Here is a 20,700-nt window from a genome sequence, read left to right on the forward strand (position 1 = left end):
TTTTTGAAAAAAAATATTTCACTTTTACTAATCCAAAACCATATAAAGGTAAACTTAATTTAATGTCAGTAAAGAAGATACTTATTTTGAAATAAATAAATAAATACCAAAATGGATACCCCTTTTGATAAATATTTGGAACGAGGTTAGACCAATAATTTTGGCAAAATATTGGTCATTGTGGTAAAACAGCCAAAATTATAGGGTATTTTATGAAAATAGCCGAGTATTTTGAAAATTTTACTAAACCAGCCATTTGTTATGAAAAATGGTTGTATATCCAATTTTATGATTATTATTTATTTTATAAAAACAGTTATTTGATGTAAGATCACATTTATTATTACTTATTTACCCTTCGTGTGAACCTACAATTATCTCAAAAGCAAAAAGTAGATACATTAAAATATCCACATGACATCGATCATTCGATTTTTCGAGCTAGTTTAGTTGGTAAAACCTTTGGGAGATGATACCAGAGGCCTAGGTTAAAATCCCACCAACAACGAGTTATTGAACTTATTCAAAACAGACTATCAATAAAAAAGAAAAGAAAACAAGAGGATTCTTCTCTTTAAAAAAAATGTAACGGTTATTATGAATAAAAACATAGTTGATTCAATAATTTCGGCAAAATACATAATTATTTAATAGTTTTCCTATATATATTTTAAAGGGATATTTAAGTGATCAATTTTTGATGTATTTACGATTTCGGATCACTATTCATTTTAAGCACTAAAACATGATTGGTAACGAATTCAAAGGTTTTAAAGTGATTATTTCGCAGCTTTAAAGTATCTAATTTGAAATTGTCACTTTAAATTTGAAAAGTTGTCACGTTAAAACCTCCAAAATTTTTTATCGTTCATGTTTTGACAATTAAAATGAATAATGAGTCGGAATTGTAAATTCTTTAAATTCAGCTCATGAAATGGTAATTCACCCTCTTCTAAAGACTATCAAATATCAAAAAATGCATGCATTATACTTTAATTTAAGAGAAAAAGGGACAAAGGGCACATTTTTTTCCATTAAAAATTAATAAATCATATAATAAGATGGTATCTCCACCTTTATTAGCAAAAAAAATAATCCCTTGAAAGGGTCAATGAGCATGACAGCATGCCATGTCATGTCATGCCATGAATGGATGATTATAATATTGAAGATCAAAAAGGACAAACATACTCATTCTCATATTAGTGGTTGTGATCCGCATTTTCAGGGTTCACATATTCTCAGGCAATAAACAACAATACGATAGATAACCAAGAGTTGACCTTACAGATACGGTTGGCCCACTCTTGGATTATACTCTGTACACAATAAATAGTATTTTTCTATCAAAATCAGCTACCATGCATACGTGGTGGTTCCTGAATCTAGTAGATCATCTTTTTTGATTTCTCTAGAGAGAGAAACAATTTTTTTTTCCAGTATTTTTAAAAGGTAAATCTCTAGCACCATAAGAAAAGATGAGGGTTTTAATAAGGGTCGATTACTATTTCGTGAGCTGAATATGAAGAATTTATGATTCCGACTAATAATCACTTTAAACGTGCGAAATTGTCACTTAAAAGCCTCCATAGTTGTTGCCATTCAATTTTGGTAATTAAAATGAACAGTGAGCCAAAATCGTAAATCCGTCAAAAGTTGATCAATTTTTTTCTTTTTTCCCGTAAATATCCCTTTTAATAATCCTCACATGCATGATTAGTCATAATTATAAAACTTATAAAGGGACCACCTCTCATTAGAAAAATTTCTATGTTTGACTCCAAATTCAGAATCTATCCTATTTTTTGAATAATTAAATCTATGAGCCAGAAACCCCAAATCACATCAGAGTGGCAATAAGAAAAGAAACACAAGACAAATGCGGGCTTGGTTTGGTAGGATGATGTCCATGTCCACGAATAGGATGAGAGCAGTTCACTAACTTTGAATGTGGGCTTTGAATTTTTTTCCTATTGAATCGGGAAACCATTTCTTGGCTTTGAATTTTTTCCTACAATTCTTCCATGCCTATTGTATCGAAAACCATTACTTGGATTTGAATTTTTTCCTAAAACTCTTCCATGCCTATTGAATCTAGAAACCATTACTTTCTTACTAAATGTGTATTGATTTTCTAACGCTCCCCTCTAACACACAACCACCTACGCCCCCATCACAAAATCGTAGATCATTTACATCGAAATATGCATAACTATAAATCTTATGTATTTCGAGGCAAATGATCTACGGTTATGTGCTGGGGGCGTGTATCAGAGGGGGGCATCATATTATCACGGCTCTCACTAAATTCCACTCTTGGTAACCCTAAAATGGGACATGATTTATATAAAAGGTTCCAGTTCACTAAGTTAATTAAATTCTATGATTTTAGTTATATTACAACCATAGGTGTTTTTTATGGATACCCTTCAATTTTTTCCCCCTTTTTTTTTGGCTTTTAATACAAAATCAATGGATGTAACGTATTTTAAATATCACGAACCTCAAAACATAGTTATTAAAAACATGGGTGTATACAAGAAAAATCTGACTTTTTTAAGCATTAAAGGATAAACTAAATTATCTTTTATATGGGTATTTGTGGAAGAACATGTGGGTGTACACTCATATTTAACACAAGGTATACATCAATCCCAGAATCCAGAATCAGATTGACGAATGAGATGATAATTATTACACTATGGGATGTATGAAGTATAATCCTCAATAATTGTAGGGACCCATTTTATGATAAGATTAGAGACAAATCCATGATCCTGGTCATCAAATATCCAAGGAAGTGGATCATTATATTCAATGTTCCTAGGGAGTAGGGAGCATAAAAAAATTTCTGCTCTAATTGTGTGTTCGAAACTCGGTTGTCTTCTGACTTATTTTATTGCAACGTTGGGAAAATTTTGAAGGATCCCATTCAAGGACATCCAAGGATATGCGATACTCTATAATGTATATATATGGGTTGGGAGCTGTAGATAATATTCTAGACAATGTGTTTTGTCTTATATGAGTAAGTTTTTTTTGGAATGGATTGATATTTTGTGAGGATGATCTTTATGGTGAGGGGATCATTTTCGCAAAAAATCAGCTCATTTGAAATTGCTAACCCCAATTTACAAGTTAAAGATTCATGGACTGTTCATTTTAACCGTAAATTTGTAATCACTTTTCATAGGGTTTGATGTTTCAGAATCAGTTGATATTTTGTGAGGATGATCTACTCATCGTAGAGATCAGCTTCACAAAAAATCAGCCCATTCGGAAACTGTTTTGTTATACATATATAAAGTAAAAATAAAAATAAATAGAATATGAGAGGCAATTCAATGATCCTAGGAATCATCAATGATCCAGTGTGGAGCATAACATTCAATGTTCCAAGGGAGCATTAGAAAATAGAAATTATATTGGTATAAAAACCTTGCGATCATCTAGAAACGAAAAATATTAGTTTTGTTTTTTTAACTCTTCTGTGATCGAAATGAGACAAATCCGTGATCACCGACAGCAAGCATCAAGGGTTAGCAAACTTGAACAGTTCCACTGCTCCACATACTTCCCAAAGCTTAGCTCTTGCACTTATATTAATTTCTCCAATACATATTCCATACTACAGGGAGTTTGATATATCTATTTACCTCCCACTCTACTTTGACCCACCATGTGCAACATATCAGGATGGATTATGAAACCCTTGAGTCCATTAGTTATTCAACTACCTGGAGTACAAAATCCTATCTTATATCTACTATTTCATCTAACAGCCTTAACCATGCATGATTAAACCTATCGTTCTTTCTTTCCTCCTTCTTTATTATTTTTAATCAAAAATTCTAAGCATCCTTATCTATCGCCACTCTATATAAAAATGTGTACCCTTAATGCCACATACATGCATACATACATACATATTGTTAATACATCAATGTTAGAGAGAGAGAGAGAGAGAGAGAGAGAGAGAGAGAGAGAGAGAGAGAGAGAGAGAGAGAGGTTTCTTAATGTTTTGAGAAAAAGGGTTATCACCTCCATGGTTTTGTAGATTCTCATCTGTTTCCTAGATATTTCTTCGAGGAGCTATTTGGGCATAACTAAAGAGAGAAGATAAATGGTATAGTTTTTTTTTTTCCAGAAACAGATCATCCCTTTATGTTGTGAATCACTTGGATTTAATTCCTTTCTAATTTTTTTTTTTCATGATCATTTTATTTACTAAAGCTTCTTGCAAGAATCTAGAATGGAAAATAGAAAGATGAAGGAAAGTGATAGTAGTAATGGTTTGAAGACGAAATCTGTGAACAATTATGAGTATGATGAGGGAGAAGATGATGGACAGCCCAAGAACAGTGCGAGTTCAAGCGACAGCACAGTTGAGGAGAGTGAGAGAAAGAAGAGGTCGACTGGGGTAAGACAGTATGTCCGTTCCAAGATGCCACGGCTTCGGTGGACTCCTGATCTCCATCTTCGGTTCGTTCATGCCATCAAAAGACTTGGAGGTCAAGAAAGTGAGTAATCAAATCTTTTCATTCTGATGATCTACATGAATATCAGAGTAAAAATAAAATAAAATCCCCATACATCATTTAATATTCCTTTGGTGTAGGAGCAACTCCTAAGCTAGTACTTCTAGAGTTGAATATCAAGGGTCTTAGCCTAACTCATGTCAAGAGTCATTTACAGGTAATTTCATATTTTGATTATTAACAGCCACAAAAACCTAACACACCCTTTAATTTTATAATTTCCTTAATTAATTCATATAATCACAATTTTGTTTAAGTTTTTCATTTTTTGTTTGTTGCATCAGATGTATAGGAGCAAGAAGATTGATCATCAGGGTCAAGGTACACAGATTGGTCCAAATGGGTATTCTAGAATCTACAAAACATGAAAATTAGGGTTTGTGTTTGGTTACCAGGCATCTTTCTAATGTTTTCAGAGTTTTGCCTTTGTACAACAGTTATAAAAGACAAAGGGTATCTTATGGAAAGTGGGGATCATAATAGTCAGAGCCCAAACCAACTTCACATATTACAAGGTTTTGACCAAAGAATTTCCAGTTTCAGGTAGTGAGTGATAGAGTACTTGAAAGTTGAAACATCTAACTTTGTAAGACATAAATATGTTGATGATCCTAACATATGTATTTCTTTCAAACTGATCAGTTACAGTGATGCTTCTTGTAGTAGTACTAATGGGAACTGGAGGTCTAGTTCTTCCATTGGAAGGGACCAAAACATTAAAGCAAGCTCGGGATTTTATTCTTCAGTGTTGGCGAAGAACTATGGGGACACTGCTGGCAGGACAACTACAAATCGGAAATCCTATATCGACAATTCTACCTTCGATGATCAAACAAGTATAAGAACCTATAAAGCATTTGATGAATTTCAATTGCTTTACCATCGAGAATTATGTCGAACCCTAAATAGATCAAAATCAATGGAACCAAACTTCATAACTCAATTGCAAGCAAGAGGAAATGAGAAAGTGAATTGTGTAATCAACACAGACAAAAAATTGATGAGACCCGAAGAAGAGGGAAACATGATGAAAAGGAAGTCCATTGACTGTGACCTCGATTTAAATCTGTCATTGAATTTAAGGTCGGGACGAGATGAGTGTCGGAATAGTTGGGAGGAAGAAGAGATTGATAATAATCTATCTCTTTCTCTATTCTCTCCTTTAAAGAAGGAAAGATATTCTGCAGATCTAAACCAAGGCTCAAATCTAAGAAGGTTCAAGGAAGATGATGGTAGGAAGAACTCAGCAAGGGAAAGTACTCTAGGTCTTACTATATGAATGAGACCATTCTAGTGAGATGTTGTTGGTACTTGTTCAAGAGGATGTACAAGATCACTATGGTGCACCAAAATATAAGGTAATAACTAAAATTTAATTTACCATTCATGCCATGCATCTTTCCTATGGATCATCATAGTCCTCAAATTTTAATTTGGCCATAAGCACATTTGATCAATTTACTTTTGGGATAGTCTCTCTTGTTACTTAAACATGTAATCTATGTAAAAGTTTACATTGAAAAGCCAGATTTAATAAAGACCATAAATATGCATGGGTCTTCTTAGAGTGTTAATAGAACATTAATTAGGTCAATATGTAATGCATATTTGTATATCCTAGCTCCTATCCTCAAACATCTTTAACATTTTCCTACTCATGTCTCCCAAATGTACTAAATTTCGATGCTTCTCAGGCCATTTTTTGTTCATGCAAAATACATATTTTGGGGGCTAAGCAGATAAGGAGATATGTGGACAAGACATTGAAAATTTACGAGTAGCAGGGGCATACTGATGACATGGAGAAGTAAATACTTAAAGCATTCAAAACAAATAGAACTAATTTCTTCAAACTTCAATAAGACAAGGCATTTATAATGCCTCTAATGAATTCTTGAAGGAACTCTTGCCTTCGTGCATATTGGATGGACCAGATGAAATAAAGACATCCTTGATCTACCATTCTTAGAGCTTGGAACAACTCTCTCTCTCTCTCTCTCTCACACACACACACACACACACTCACATGATGTCATTAATCTATATCTTCCTTAAATCATATGGGAGTTATTCGAGAGGATAGATCTCGACCGAACTTTCATCTGATCCAAACTTCATGACCTTCAACATACCTGAGATCCTGTGATTGGATGTCATGGATATGAGGATTTGGACATAAATTGTGCTTCAGATAAATTTTTATCTGAAGGACTATACCCATAGATATATAAGCCAAACCCCGTTCCAATGTAGTGTACCTTGGATGCATTATATTTAGACGAGTTCTCATCTTGGACATGTCAAAGGAAGGTGTTTGAATCACATTCTACTTTGAAAGATGCTGTTGGCCTAATGAGGATCTTTTGGGCTCCATGTCTCGAAACTTGCAGCCAAACACCCACTACATGAAAAAAAAAGGGGTAAATTCGATGCCAAGGCCCATCAAATTTACTTGATTTAACCAAATTCAATGGACCTTGGCGTTGAATTTACCCTTTTTTCATGTACTGATCCATTCGGATGCAATGCACTAACGCTCTCGTTCCAATACATGGATGTCCTAGCAACCAAACACCCATTTCTTATTATTGAATGAAATCCACATAAGAACCAAATTCTATACAAAGCACATGGTTCTTGGTGTTATTGAAGCCTTACTCATAAGGCCAATTTCGATCTCTTTTCCAAGCCTTAACCCAAACCCTAACTCTAATTTTGGAAACACTTTTCCTTTCTCATTATCATGATCATCTTTGTTTGATGATCAAGGAAGTGGCACAAATTGATTAGCATTGTTTAAATTCAAGTGGCGTGGCCGTTGAAATATAGAACTTAGAACAAGGTTAATAAAATTCCAGTTAATGTGATAATAATATTTCTAAGATCAAATTATTTGAATTGAAAATAGGTGCTGCACTAAGTAACATATCAAAATCAAATGGAAATTTGATCATGTTTCAAATTAGTTGGATTCAAATATTTTTTTTCTTCTCCTCTTTTCCATTAGAACCCCTCCAACTTTATTGTTTTTAATCTTCTATCCCCTTAAGCCCAAAGAGGATGCCCTGAAAGAGGACCCTCACTTGGTCGTTGGTCGATATTGGATTGGTAAGGGCAGTGAGAATCTTTCCTCTTCCACCTCTAGCTCTAGTCTCTAGAGAGTCTTGGCGTTAAGGTATGTTTGTTTGCAATAAAAAGTTGTAGGAAAAAATCACTCCTGAAAATGCAAATTTACCAGAATTAGTTTCAGCATTTTCCCAAGAATGATTTCCCATTGAAATCCAAATTGCCAATATCACAGATAAATATTTTCACTATTGAAATCCAACTGTCCTAATCAAACATGGGCAAATAATAATTTTCTGAGCAAATGATTTCCTCATAAAATATTTTCGTGGTAAACTAATAAAACCAAAATATAATGTGGACCTCTGTATGTATTGTCATGCTCATCCCACATCCTAAAAATTATTTGTTTTGAAGACTTCTTCTTCTTCTCGTTTTTTTAATGGATTATTTGGTAGCTTCTTGAGGCTCTTCTTCTCAGCTTTCTCATGCAAGGGTTTTCATTATATTTTTATTTTTAATAACCCTTCGAATCAAGATTTTTTTAGTGTATCTTTATTTAATTTCAAATAAGACTCTCGTGGAATTCTTAATGGAATACTTACCTTATTGGGAGTTGCTAACTTGTCTCCATTAATAAATATATAAGTGACTAATATAATATACACAAAAGTGACATCATGAATAAAATAATGGAATCTACATTGCTGGTAGACGACTACTTTTGTCAACTGGGAGGAAGAATACTTAAAACAGCTTTTCAAATGAAGATCTTCATCTGCCAATATCTTTCATAAAACTCTTTTAGATCTAATGTCTTTTCTCCCTTTTTTAAGAGGAGAAAAAAATAATCTTAACCCATTGATAGGTGGAATATTGGTGTCTTAAATTAAAAAGTGCAACTTGTGATAGAAATCCTAGTCTAGAAACTGTAGTGACAGGCTGATGCCATCCATTGGACCTAGTTGATCATATGAAAGATAAGGTTGAAGACAACAAGTTTTTTCTTTTCTTTAGGATTAACAAAATAAGATGACAAATGATATGTTTCGAATGAAAATGGAAGTATAGATCTCTGTTATATAATCTCAGTGGAATGTTCTCCTCAAATAATAGTCATAATCTTAGGAAGAAAATGATGTTCGATTCATCAAATACCTTTATTGTTGAAAGATGGTGTTCTTCGGTGAACAAGTGAGGAGAGTCGATTGTCATTAGATTACTTTATTCCCAAATTAGAGGATGTTGGTGTTAGAGAATAAGATGCATCATATTATGATCGATGAGATATGTGTATCATTGTAAAAATATCTCATCACAAAAAGTATACATTGTCATGTAAAATGATATATTTAGTAAATCAATTAAGATTTTTCACATTAGGAATGTTAGTAATTAAAATGTTTAAATTTAATTATTAGGAGTGATTTAGGTCAATTATGATATTTATATTAGACCTACCTTTTATATCTTAATTGGTGTAATATATAAATATATGCCCTATGATTTTATGTAATAATGATCCAAGAATTATTAATAAATTAGTTCTTTCTCAGTTAGTATAGTGATGAGGATGTCCGAATCTAGTTATTGGTGGCATTTAAAATTTTATATTTTTAAGAATTTTTGGTGGCACACATCTCCTTGCATGTTGGGGCAATTGATCTGGATATTTGGTTCTTAGACTCAGGCATTTTAATTGATTTGTTAGCCTAATCATGGGTTGAAACTGCCACTTATATCTATATAATATAACCTACATTCAAACATATTAATTGATTTGTTAGCCTAATAATGGATTAATATTACGACTTAGTTGTATAACCTACATTCTGTTGCTCTCTATTTTGATAATCATGTCAATGATTTGGAGGAGATCTCTTGTCAACTCTCCATCATATTTCTTTGGCCATGTTTATTTGGTATGTGAACCTAGTGGTTACGTAGATATCTTGGGCATGCTTTGATCATAAATGATGTCTTGGAACCTAGGATTGAACCATGGAAAACTTATTCCCCTTCAACAGGCTTGATCTAGACGTGTGGGATACTACTACTACTACAAAAAAAAAGGACTTTAAACATCATTTTTAATAGACATTAGCTTTAAAAAAATGACATATAAAGTGTAGTTTTCACAAGTGGAGGGATTGCACCAAAATGTGTAAGACTTTTAACATCGGTTTTTGAAAAAACCGATGTTTAAAACCCCCCTTTTATGTGCACTTTTTCATTCAAAGGATAGACATCCACTACATGAAAACTAGAAAATTTGATGGGCCAAAGACCACAAATTTTAGAAATTGAATTTTGACAATCGAGGACTGTTGAAAATTTTTATGTTCCCTAGATTTGACAGTTTAGAATCATTGAATTTCTCTCATCCTCCATTAATTTGAAGGTTCGGTGCATCGAAAAAAAAAACCGACAATGAAAATTTCGACACCTTGGTCTATTAAAAATGGGCTTTTTTCACATTGTGATCACTCCTATATTGGCCATCATTTAAAAATCGATATATAATTCTTTTTTTTGTTTGTTGTACTAGTGATCTATTTATAGCTTTTAAGCGCCTTTAGTTAATATGAGAGATGTATGGATCATTATATAACTTGACAAATTTGGTGTCTACAATAATATGATTAGGATAATTGGGATTATATTTGTGTGGTGTGGGCCATTGAAATGCAGTTTGATACAAGGCCTCAATGGCAATGATGTGCTTCACACATATACCCTAACACTACACAAACTAAGACTAAGGGTATATTTGAATGTACATGGAAAATGGTTTTCCACCCTCCTCTAATAGTCCTACAAAACCTGAATTTCATTTTCCCACCTATACATATGCAAAAATGAAATCCACCCTTGGTCCATCTCTAAATCAAAACTCTAACTTCATATCTTCTTCTTCCCCACCACCACCATCACATCCACCATCTCTGTTGCCATCGCCATCGCCGACCACTTCCTTTCTCTCTCCCCCTCCTCCCCTCTCCCCTTCATCTTCCTCCCTTCACCACAACTCTTTTCCTATCCGCACCGACCCTCTTCCTCTATTCTTCTTCCTTCTCCTCTGCCCCAACCCTCTCCCTCTCTCCTTCTTCCTTTGATTTTTTAAAAATGAAATCAAACATGGAATTTGATTTTCCAACTCTACCCATTTTCTACTATTTTTCCATGGATTCCAATTCCATGAAAATTCACTTTCCATGCAATTAAACATGAATAATGCTAAAGTGACCTCAAATTGGAACCTCATTTTGCACTTCTTTATGTGAAAGTGTATGTGAACCATAAATGATTTTCATCGAGATATGATTGATAAAGCATCTATGGTTCCTATCCACTTTCACATCAAGAAGACCAATATGATGTTCCAGCCTGAGGTCACTCCAACACGACTCATCAAACATACCCTAATAAAATATTTTCTATAAAATAGTTTAGATTTCCTTATTTGCTATGAGTTCATGTTTAAAATGACCTTTTTCATTTGAAAGAATGATAATAATAAAAGAATGAATATTTAAAAAATAAATAAATAAATGAAGTTGAATGAAATGGAATTCATAAACTGAACTAATATTGTTTGGACAGAGAAATTGTCAAATTGATCATAACTTGGTTTAATTTTGGTTGGAATAATTTACATTTATTATTATTATATTTGAAATATGTACATTTTTTTCCTAAATTAACTTCCTTTATTTTTATAAAAAGACAACAATATTAAACATATATATTATCAATTTTGATTATCAAATGCTTAGGAAAAATGGTTTGACTATAAATAGCTGTTTCAGTGATTTTCTCAACAAAATATGTTTGCCTCCTAAAGTATGGTTATGACCACCTCATCCATACAATTTAATAATAGCTAATAAAAATAATGAGAATAAGGCTTATCAAAAGAACAATAATAAGACCATGAAGAGAAATTGTAGCTTAAATAAAAGGCAATTGAGGATCCGAGATGAAGTGTGCTCACATGTTGGTCAAGATAGGTGAGATGTAGGACATTTAGAATGCTTGAAAAGGAGACAATATATACCTTTGAGCCCAATATAAAATTATATTTATTATTTTAAGTATATTCTCTTCAAACCATGCTTATTCTTAATGTGAAGACTAGTATAATATATATAATTTCTGCATGATCACCTATTTATATACATTTTTTAAAAATAGATTTGTAAAGAAATCCTGATTCTTTGATACAGGTGTTAGGTGGCTCGGCAATGGCATAGACGTACTCTGGGTTTTGGTGAATATTTGAGATAGGCCACATTTTCAGATTGATGAGATACCCCTTGACCATGGTCTTCTTTGGGAGGCTAAGAGAAAATGACCTAATGCCTTCCTCTTCATCCTTTAGTCAAAAACCTTCATTTATTTATTAATTTTTTTAAATCCATTATACCTTGTTTTAATTCCTCATCTTCAAAGAATACGGTTATCTCAAATATTCACCAAAACCCAAAGGGATATATGTCTAAATTAACCAAATAATAATATTTATTATCTAAATTTATAGAAGTATGACGTACAATAATGTTTTGAAGGATCCATGATGATAAATAAGATGAAAAAGAGAAGATCGTTAAAAAATAAAAGAATAAAAGGATAGAGCCATTTAGAAGGTTACAAGAATGAGAACGATTAAAGAGAACGATGAACACTCTTCTAGGGTTTTCAAAATTTGAGGCTGTCCATCTAGGCCCAACTAATTGGACTTTTTAATGAAGTCTTTAATTCAAAAGGAGCCAAAATCTGAAAAAAATAAGGCAATTTTTGAAAAACATTATTATTTTTAATTCTTAAGTAAATATAAATCAGTCCTGGCGCACAATGTTTATTTATTTATTTATTTTTTAAGTTATGGATCCTGTTATTAGTATATAAGTTTAGGAAAAATGTTATATGGACCGAAAGACCATGTGGAGTGGATAGTAAGATCCCCATTTGGGCCACGTAACACTGGCCTAAATGACACATAAGCCTTCTAGGGCCCGTGGTTTATATTAAATTTAGATAGATAACAGAAGAAATCAAGTTTTTGCCTGATCGTAGAATTCAAAAATTGACGGTTACCAAATAACCAAATTTAAATGCGTGATTGATGGAGAAAATATTTTATTTTTTAAGGTTTATATAATTTTGTGTTCTACTTTCTTGCGGCATGTTCTGATCATGTTTTCGACGTGTCATTCATATAGATAGGTGTAGGTGGTCCTGGGGACTTGAATAATATGTAATAGGTTACACAATACAAGAGAAAGATGAACCATATAATATTAATTTCATGGTAGAAAACTGAAGCTGATCAAATGACCATGACCGTCCGATCTACAATCATTAAATCTCTTAAAAATAAAATCTAATGCATGGATGATGGACACATGATGGTGGAACATGTAGAGAAGGACATACATGCTTATTCTCATATCATGTTAGATCCGCATTAATAGGTTTCACGTATTCTCATGCAATAAACAACGTTTAAAGGAAGAAACAATGGTACTGTTGGGGGTTGACTTTACAGGTTGGGGGCTTGTGGTGAATCTTTTCAGACCAATATGAGTTTTTAATAACCTTCACAAGCAGTGAACCAACATCAGCTCACCATTATAGAATAGTCCACAACTTTTTCCCAACTAGGATGAATTTTGATCACAAAATCAATAAATTTGTTTCCATTTTTCTACAATACAGGTTGACTTGGACTGTGTCAAGAATCAAGATGTCCATGACTAGACTTTAATTTACTGTCTATAGTTGCCCATGGTATGGAAGGAATGTTACTTGGCACATTCTAGTGAACGATCTACTAGATCAATAAGTCAAAACAATTGGATGATCATGACCATGCTGGTTGTAATATCCGATCCATTTTGGTGAATATTTGAAATATCTATGTGTTTTCAGACTGAAGATATGCTACTAATTCAACCTCGTTTTACTCTGAACCGCTATAACAAATGATCTAATCAGCTAAAAACCCTTGATTTTTTGTCCAAAATTAGTACATTTTCAATATATAACGTAAATTATTTTTCCCGTCATCTTCAACCTTAGTACTATATTTTTCAACATTCAAATGTCAAGAACAAGATAGGATTTTTGGGTTTTCACCTAAACTAATTAAGGGGGTTTCTAAAAGAGATTGAATGTAAACATAATTATCACTAGAGGTCAAGAGCTTGGAGATGATATTATGGATATCTTTTTTGTAATCTGATTGTAGACCTATATATATGTCAAGGAGTGTGTGTCTTCACTTTGAGAGCATTTGATATCTCAAATATTCAACATAACATGGAAGGGTGTGTTACAATCACCTTTTTTTTTCCTATGTTATTGAAATTTGTTGGTCATAATTCGATTGAACTTTTTTAACCTCAAATGACATTTGAGGAACAACATCAAACATACGGCCAATATGAGTAGAAAAGCACAAGCTTCTGAGAGACTAATACAAATTTTCTAGGGGTACCCTTTTGTAAAGAGTCCCAAGGAATATCCCTAAATAGTACTATTCTAAATTTTTATAAAGAGAAATGCAACACTAATTAATTTCCTACAACACTACCCCTGGCATTGTATTGACATAGTAGTGCACACATAATCATAAATGTTTTTTCTCAAGATACAAGTATTATACATTGGAGGAAAATCGATAATTCTCTGCACAACAGTGTTGTAAGATGCCAGTATAGCATGACTTTTTTATAAAGGACTTATAGGCATAGTAACAAAAAGCAACATTTATAAAAAAAAAAAAGTATTTAAAATGCATCTTGCATCTCTAACAATTAAAATGATTAAAAAACATGATTTTTCATTTGTAACAAAAAAAATCATTTTATTCCCTTTTTTTTCATAGAAAAAAAATTAAGTACACTTTTTTTTTATTTTAAATGTGGGATTTAATACATAATAGATTTTAATAATTCATTAATGTAAAAATGTAGGATTTAATGATAATAACTTGATTTTATGAATTTTCATCACATATATATATATATATATTTATCTGTTATTTTCATTGTATTTTTTCCGGTGTTGGATGCTTTTTCCAAAGTTATCCTTTCCTATTTTAAATCAGTAGTCCGACTCTGTGACTATAGCAATAGACACAAATTTATGTATCTAACACAACTCATGAGAGCTCCCTTGGATCTTTCTATTGAATTTCTAGAATGTGATAATTGTCCAGGTGATTATTAATCATAAATATGATACATAAGACTGCTTCTCCTTTTAGAAGTTATCTGCCAAGTTGAAGATAAGACAGGACTTAAAGCCTGACTGCTTGAAACGAAGCGTGATGCTGACGAGAGATGACATCAGATTCATATTTGTCCGACAAGTGGCATATTTTCAGGTTATGATATTGTACAACACCAGACACTAACTCTCTCAAGACACTAAACTGATGTTAGATATATATCTAAGCACAAACATGGTATTATTTTTTTTTTTATAGGGGGGTGGGATGATCAACCCATCTCGTTGATATTAACTGATAATTTGGTGGGGCCAGCTCTTGGAACGAGCATCATGACTCTATTAAAGATTCTTTTAATAACAGTCAAAATGATTTACAAAAAAATTAATTATCCACGATCCTTGAATTTATAAATTTGGGTTAGAAGTTTCGGAATTGGTTGATTTTTTATGAGGATGATCATCCTTATAAAAAATCAACCCATTCCGAAACTTGTAATCCCATCAAAAGTGATTTACAAAAAATCATTATCATAAATTTTATCGCAATTATTGTCCCATGAATCATTCTACTACAAAAACTTTCTTTTTCTATTTCTAATTTTTATATGAATAATGATTTTTTGACATCCCCCTATGCCTCTATTAGAGAGCCATGATTCATTTTCCTCAAGATATGCAAAATCATAAATCTTTTACTTATGTATCATGAGACAAATGATCTATAATTTTGTGATGGGGGGTGTATGTCAAAGGGGGACATCAGAGTATCACGACTCTTTTTTATATATTAAAATTAGTTAAAAAATGCAAATCGGTCCAATTGTATTGAACCTCGGTCTGACCATTTGAATAATATTTCAATTTGATTATCGGTCGGAAACTAAAACATTGAATTGAATAGAAATCAGAGGGTTATATTTGGTAATCTATTTAAATTGTTCCCAAAAAGAATAACGGGGTTTCTTAAATTGTCCCTGGAAATGATAGAAATGGGCATGGTTCAATATTGTTTTCGTTGCCAAACAAACTGTAGGAATCTCCAGAAAGGAAAAATAGTTGGTTGGAGGGCTTAATTAATGATGACGTGGCAATCGTAAGTTCTGAGTGGGGACAAATCCGTGATTCTCGACGGAAAGAGAGTGCCATTTTTCCCAACTTTGTGTCGGTATCAGAGACAGTCGGCATCAAATAGTCAGTAACGTGATCCCACACATGCTCTCTCTTTTTCTTTTTTTACATGCATGTCTCCACAAGCCCAAACTTTTTACAGGCCATATACGTGTATGTCATATATCATACATACATACATATATATACAATACATAGCATGCATGTTACACATACATATTTGTAGACATCCATACAAGAAGGAAGAGAGAAACACAGTAAAAGAGAAAGAGGGGTAATTCTTTTTCTCTGTCCTTTATTAGGGTTTCAATTCACATATCTTCTTTCTGGTTCTTTAGTAAATCATCTCTTCACAAGCTTACTTAGAATTCTCCTAATTTATCAGACTATCTACAATGATCAAAATAAGTTCTCTCTGAGGGATAATTTTGCTATCTATTTGGGGATACTAGATCATTTTTTGTCAAGATTAGTTAACAAAATTCGTCTAATTTACCTATTCTCTCTGGCTTAATTGGCTTTCTATTTTCGAATACTAGAAGAAAGGTTTTGATTCTTTGTTTACCTAGAGAGACCCTATTGCCTAATTATTGTGTTGTAGTCTTAATTAATTGTAATTAAGTCTCTCTCTCTCTCTCTTATTCATTTGTCTGCCCAGACTTTCAACTTGGAACCCCAAAAAAGAAAAGAGAAAGAGATGAAGAAAAGTGAGGAAAGTGGTAGTAGTGAAGGTTCTAAGACAACTAACCCTTATGACAAGGAGGATGAGGAAGAGGAGGTAAATGATGATGGGAAGCCTAGAAATGGAAGCAGTTCAAGTAATAGCACAGTTGAGGAGAACGATAGAAAGGCAAGCTCCAGTGGGATACGACAGTATGTTCGCTCCAAGATGCCAAGGCTTCGATGGACACCAGAGCTCCATTTATGTTTCATTAACGCAGTTGAAAGACTTGGTGGACAAGAGAGTGAGTTTTTAAGTCTCTTAATTAACTCTCTGATGATGTTGATTTACCAATTAAAGGAGAAATTTCCTTTATGAACATTCTTTTTTTTGGGTGCAGGAGCAACACCTAAGCTGGTGCTTCAACTGATGAACATCAAAGGTCTTAACATCGCTCATGTGAAGAGCCATTTACAGGTAATTTGATCAGTAAAACCCATAAACCTAACAATTTCTTATTCCAATTGTTTTATTTTACTCATTGAATAATTTTTTTTTCCTTTCCCCTTCTTTTATTCCTTGGGGATTTGTTTATCGCTCTAGATGCATAGGAGCAAGAAGAATGAAGACCCTAGCCAAGGTACACCAATTTCTTCTAACAGTTCTTTGAAAAATATGAAATTAGAGTTTGTGATAAGTGTGCCAAGGGATATTTCTGATCACCAATTTGTATCACAAATATAGCCAATCATCGGGGCCTTATGGAGGGTGTTAATCACCATATTTACAACCTTAGTCAACTCCCCATGCTACAAGGTTTCAATCAAAGGCCAACTTCAAGTCTCAGGTATGGAAGTTTAATTAACACTCTTAATCATACATAGTTTATATTCTTCTTCTTTTGATTGTCTTCATCTCACTATAAGATGTTTTATGTATCAAGTATATATGGTGATGTTTGCTGCAGTACTCATGGGAACTGGATATCTAGGCCTTGCATGAATGGGATTGTGAACGATGGGGCTAGGCCTCAGTTTTATGAGTCGGTAGCGGAGAGGGTTATTGGAAGGAACACACCTAATTGGGGATTTCATATAGGTACTTCGACGTCCAATGAAAAAACAAGAACTACAACCCATGAGTCCCTAGAAGACCTTCAAATATTTTCTGACCGCGATTCCTGTAAACCCCAATTCAGATCATGCCCAATGGAACCCAACTTCATAACCCAATTGCAAGGAAGTGGAAGAGAGAAAGTGAATTTTTCGAACATAGAAACCCGAAAAACAGACTGGAAAACAACACAACAAGAGAGAAACACTGTGAAGAGAAAGGCATCCGATTGTGATCTTGATCTGAATCTTTCTCTAAAGATGCCATCAAGATCAAGACATGATGAGTGCCACAAAGGTTTGGAGGATGATGGAGTTGATAGTGATTTATCTCTTTGCTTGTTCTCATCATCTTCATCTTTGAAGGTTAGCAGGTTGAAGGATGAAGATGATAGTAGGGAGCCTGCAAGAATGGCAAGTACTCTAGATCTGACTATATGAATGAGACAATTCTAAGTGAGATATTGAGGTACTTGTTCAAAAGACTATGTAGATTGTTGCAATTGTCAGCAAACAAGGTAAAATCACCACTTGTTCCTCTTTTGCTGTTTTTAATTGTTTTGTTTGCATTATCAAGCTACATGGTGTCAAAGAAGTAAATGTAGTTGATTTTAAATCCAAATATTTTTGGCACTTCAACTTTGATATAGGGTTCTTAACATCCATGCAAATTGGCTTAGTGATACTGTATGAAGGTTGGAGGTAACCTTAGAAAGATAAACAAAATGAAGTTTAGGACAACAAGTGCCAACCTTATTATCTTTCTCAGTTAAGATGCATAAATTTAAATGTAGGTTTTTTTTTTAAACATAATATTCTTTTGGTTTTCACTCAATGTTCCAGAGTTACTTTTCCTTTTTTTTTTTTTTCCTTCTTTTGATCAGTAAGCTGGGGTTAGAGGGCCCCACCCTTTTATTCAAACTTAATGCCTTCACACATAATCAGAGTTAATTTTCTTATAGAGACAGAAGAGAGATTTTCATACATTTGAAATCAATCTAATTATCAAGTTTATTAATAGGAGATCTGCTAAATCATCAATCTCTCAGTGAAAAAAATCAATCTCTCAAAGAAAGAAGAGAGAACTTGCCTAAAGTATAAAAAGAGCTGTGTAGGAATTCTCTCCAAAAGCCTAGGCATATAATGTTAAGATTTTTCCAACTAGCTGGCGGAGATAATGATTTTCTCAGCATAACAGGTGGAAGCAATGTGATCAGCATGAGACATTGACTGTGCCATGTGTAAAGTTAACTTTGATGACATGGACATTGTTGTGGTGATGGTGTGAATCCAAAATACAGCCAGTTGAAGAATAGGGGCAACTTTAGGTAAATTTGTAGGATAGGAGTTTCTTATTATTTTCTACTTATTTTAGGGTTTACATAGTAACTACTGTTATAGATAATTACTTTGTAATTTAGATGATATTGTCTTAGAACAAGGGTTAGGATTTATTGAAGGGATTTACAACTGTTAATAGGTAATACAATATGAGCATGAGATATTTACTCTCCCATGCGTAAAGTTCATGACTTTGCTGACTTGGATTTTATTGTGCTGATGATGTGAACACAAAATACTGTAAGTTCGAAGTAAAATAGCAAGTTTAGGTAAATTTGTAGGAAGAGAGGTATCTTATTATTTTCTACCTATTTTAAGGTTTGTTTAGAAACTTTATATGTTGGGGGGTTAATTACAAATTTTCAAGATTTTCTCTTAGGACAAGAGTTAGGATTTGTTGAAGGGATACAGTGATGTAAGGTCACTTTGTTCACTAAGATGAAAACATAAGAAATTGACTGTGTTAAACTGAGTTTGCTGACATGGACATTCATTGTGATGATGATTTGAATCCATTAGACAGGCTAGTTGAAGGGAAAAAACAAGCAGTTTTTAGTAAATTTGTAGGAAATGAATTATCTTATTATTTTCTATTAATTTTAGGTGCTTATTCAGATATTTATATGCTAGAGGGTTTTTATAATTTTGAAGATTTTCTCAGGAGGTTGCTCCACCCATATTCTTTGATCCAACTTCTCAATTTAGATATATCATCTATTATCATAAATTTTAGAGGTTTGCTTGCTATTTTCTGCCTTCAATTGTAGCTGCTCTTCCTTTATCAAAATTAATATATGAACATTTCCATATTTAGAAAATGTGATTGAGCATCTCCATAATCGAAAAAAAATAGATTATCTAGGGAGTAGTCAAACAAGTTCCTTCCTTCTAATAAGAATCTACTGTATACATTGTGGAGAGTATTTTAGCAGTTTTCTTGGTAGAATTTTTTTGGGATATATGAAATTAGTCTTCATTAGAGGAAAATTTGTATCCTTGAAGAAATAAATTCTTCCATACAAATTTATTCATTGTCATCATTTTTGGCCTATGTTGGTTCATCAGTTCACTCGGTTCGAATTCGGGTTTGGGGTTCCTGCTTTGCCACTTTAGAATGAAACCGGTTTGTAGGGGTAGGTAGACGTAATTCGTTTCTTGGTTGGCTTTGGCTTCTTAGATTAATTCACTAGCTTAATTGGTTCTCCATATGAGCATACAAGTTGCAAGTACAATTATAATGTTAAAGAATTATAAGTTAAATAGAAATAAATTAAGAAAATAACCCAAAATTTAAATATAAATAATGAAAAAAATATAATAAATTGGTTTGGTTTACTGAACCAATTAAAAAATTATTTGGTTCACTAGATCCAATCAAACTTCTGAGGGTTCATGGTTTGTTTGATTTTACGAATCCACTATGAATGGTACTGCAAACTGGTTCACTTGTTGCATGGTTCGGACTAGTAGAAATGAATTGGATAACATAAACACATGTGGTTCTGACTTTTTTCGCAAGAAAGGAAATTTGCTATTATGTAATAAATTGTACGGAATACTAGGGGATTACTCCTAAATCTAATAAAACCATTTAATTTCTTAAAACTTAAAGGCGATG

At 33.0% G+C, this 20,700-nt stretch overlaps 2 protein-coding genes across 3 annotated transcripts; both read left to right on the top strand.

The window, feature by feature from the left end:
• The first annotated feature begins 3,951 nt into the window (after positions 1–3,951).
• On the top strand, positions 3,952–6,228 carry LOC147385031 (uncharacterized). 2 transcript variants are annotated; one of them, XM_086426459.1, is made up of 6 exons: positions 3,952–4,126; positions 4,234–4,520; positions 4,619–4,695; positions 4,823–4,859; positions 4,976–5,081; positions 5,181–6,228. In XM_086426459.1, the coding sequence occupies exons 2-6, from the start codon at positions 4,253–4,255 to the stop codon at positions 5,815–5,817; spliced, it is 1,125 nt and encodes a 374-aa protein (XP_086282585.1). In that variant the 5' UTR covers positions 3,952–4,126; positions 4,234–4,252; the 3' UTR covers positions 5,818–6,228. The 2 variants fall into 2 exon arrangements, with proteins under 2 accessions (XP_086282585.1, XP_086282587.1); XM_086426461.1 differs by having other exon boundaries at positions 5,202–6,228.
• Positions 6,229–16,208: 9,980 nt separating this feature from the next.
• Positions 16,209–19,711, top strand: LOC147385032 (uncharacterized). The gene is made up of 5 exons (XM_086424729.1): positions 16,209–16,933; positions 17,030–17,106; positions 17,233–17,269; positions 17,374–17,476; positions 17,597–19,711. Exons 1-5 carry the CDS (start codon positions 16,666–16,668, stop codon positions 18,180–18,182), a joined length of 1,071 nt encoding a protein of 356 aa, XP_086280855.1. The 5' UTR covers positions 16,209–16,665; the 3' UTR covers positions 18,183–19,711.
• Positions 19,712–20,700: the final 989 nt, after the last annotated feature.

The sequence above is a fragment of the Akebia trifoliata genome, chromosome 15 (genome assembly GCF_017979445.1).
Source record: "Akebia trifoliata isolate Shusen 1 chromosome 15, ASM1797944v1, whole genome shotgun sequence".
In the NCBI taxonomy this organism is placed as follows: Eukaryota; Viridiplantae; Streptophyta; class Magnoliopsida; order Ranunculales; family Lardizabalaceae; genus Akebia; species Akebia trifoliata.

What these genes read in the sequence shown, in the direction of transcription:
- LOC147385031 (XM_086426459.1), top strand. Translation starts at nt 4,253, where the DNA reads ATGGAAAATAGAAAGATGAAGGAAAGTGATAGTAGTAATGGTTTGAAG. An exon ending in AAGACTTGGAGGTCAAGAAA is followed by an intron (nt 4,521 to 4,618) that starts GTGAGTAATCAA and finishes CCTTTGGTGTAG; the next exon opens with GAGCAACTCCTAAGCTAGTA. An exon ending in ATGTCAAGAGTCATTTACAG is followed by an intron (nt 4,696 to 4,822) that starts GTAATTTCATAT and finishes TTGTTGCATCAG; the next exon opens with ATGTATAGGAGCAAGAAGAT.
- LOC147385032 (XM_086424729.1), top strand. Translation starts at nt 16,666, where the DNA reads ATGAAGAAAAGTGAGGAAAGTGGTAGTAGTGAAGGTTCTAAGACAACT. An exon ending in GAATGAAGACCCTAGCCAAG is followed by an intron (nt 17,270 to 17,373) that starts GTACACCAATTT and finishes TCACAAATATAG; the next exon opens with CCAATCATCGGGGCCTTATG. An exon ending in AGGCCAACTTCAAGTCTCAG is followed by an intron (nt 17,477 to 17,596) that starts GTATGGAAGTTT and finishes TGTTTGCTGCAG; the next exon opens with TACTCATGGGAACTGGATAT.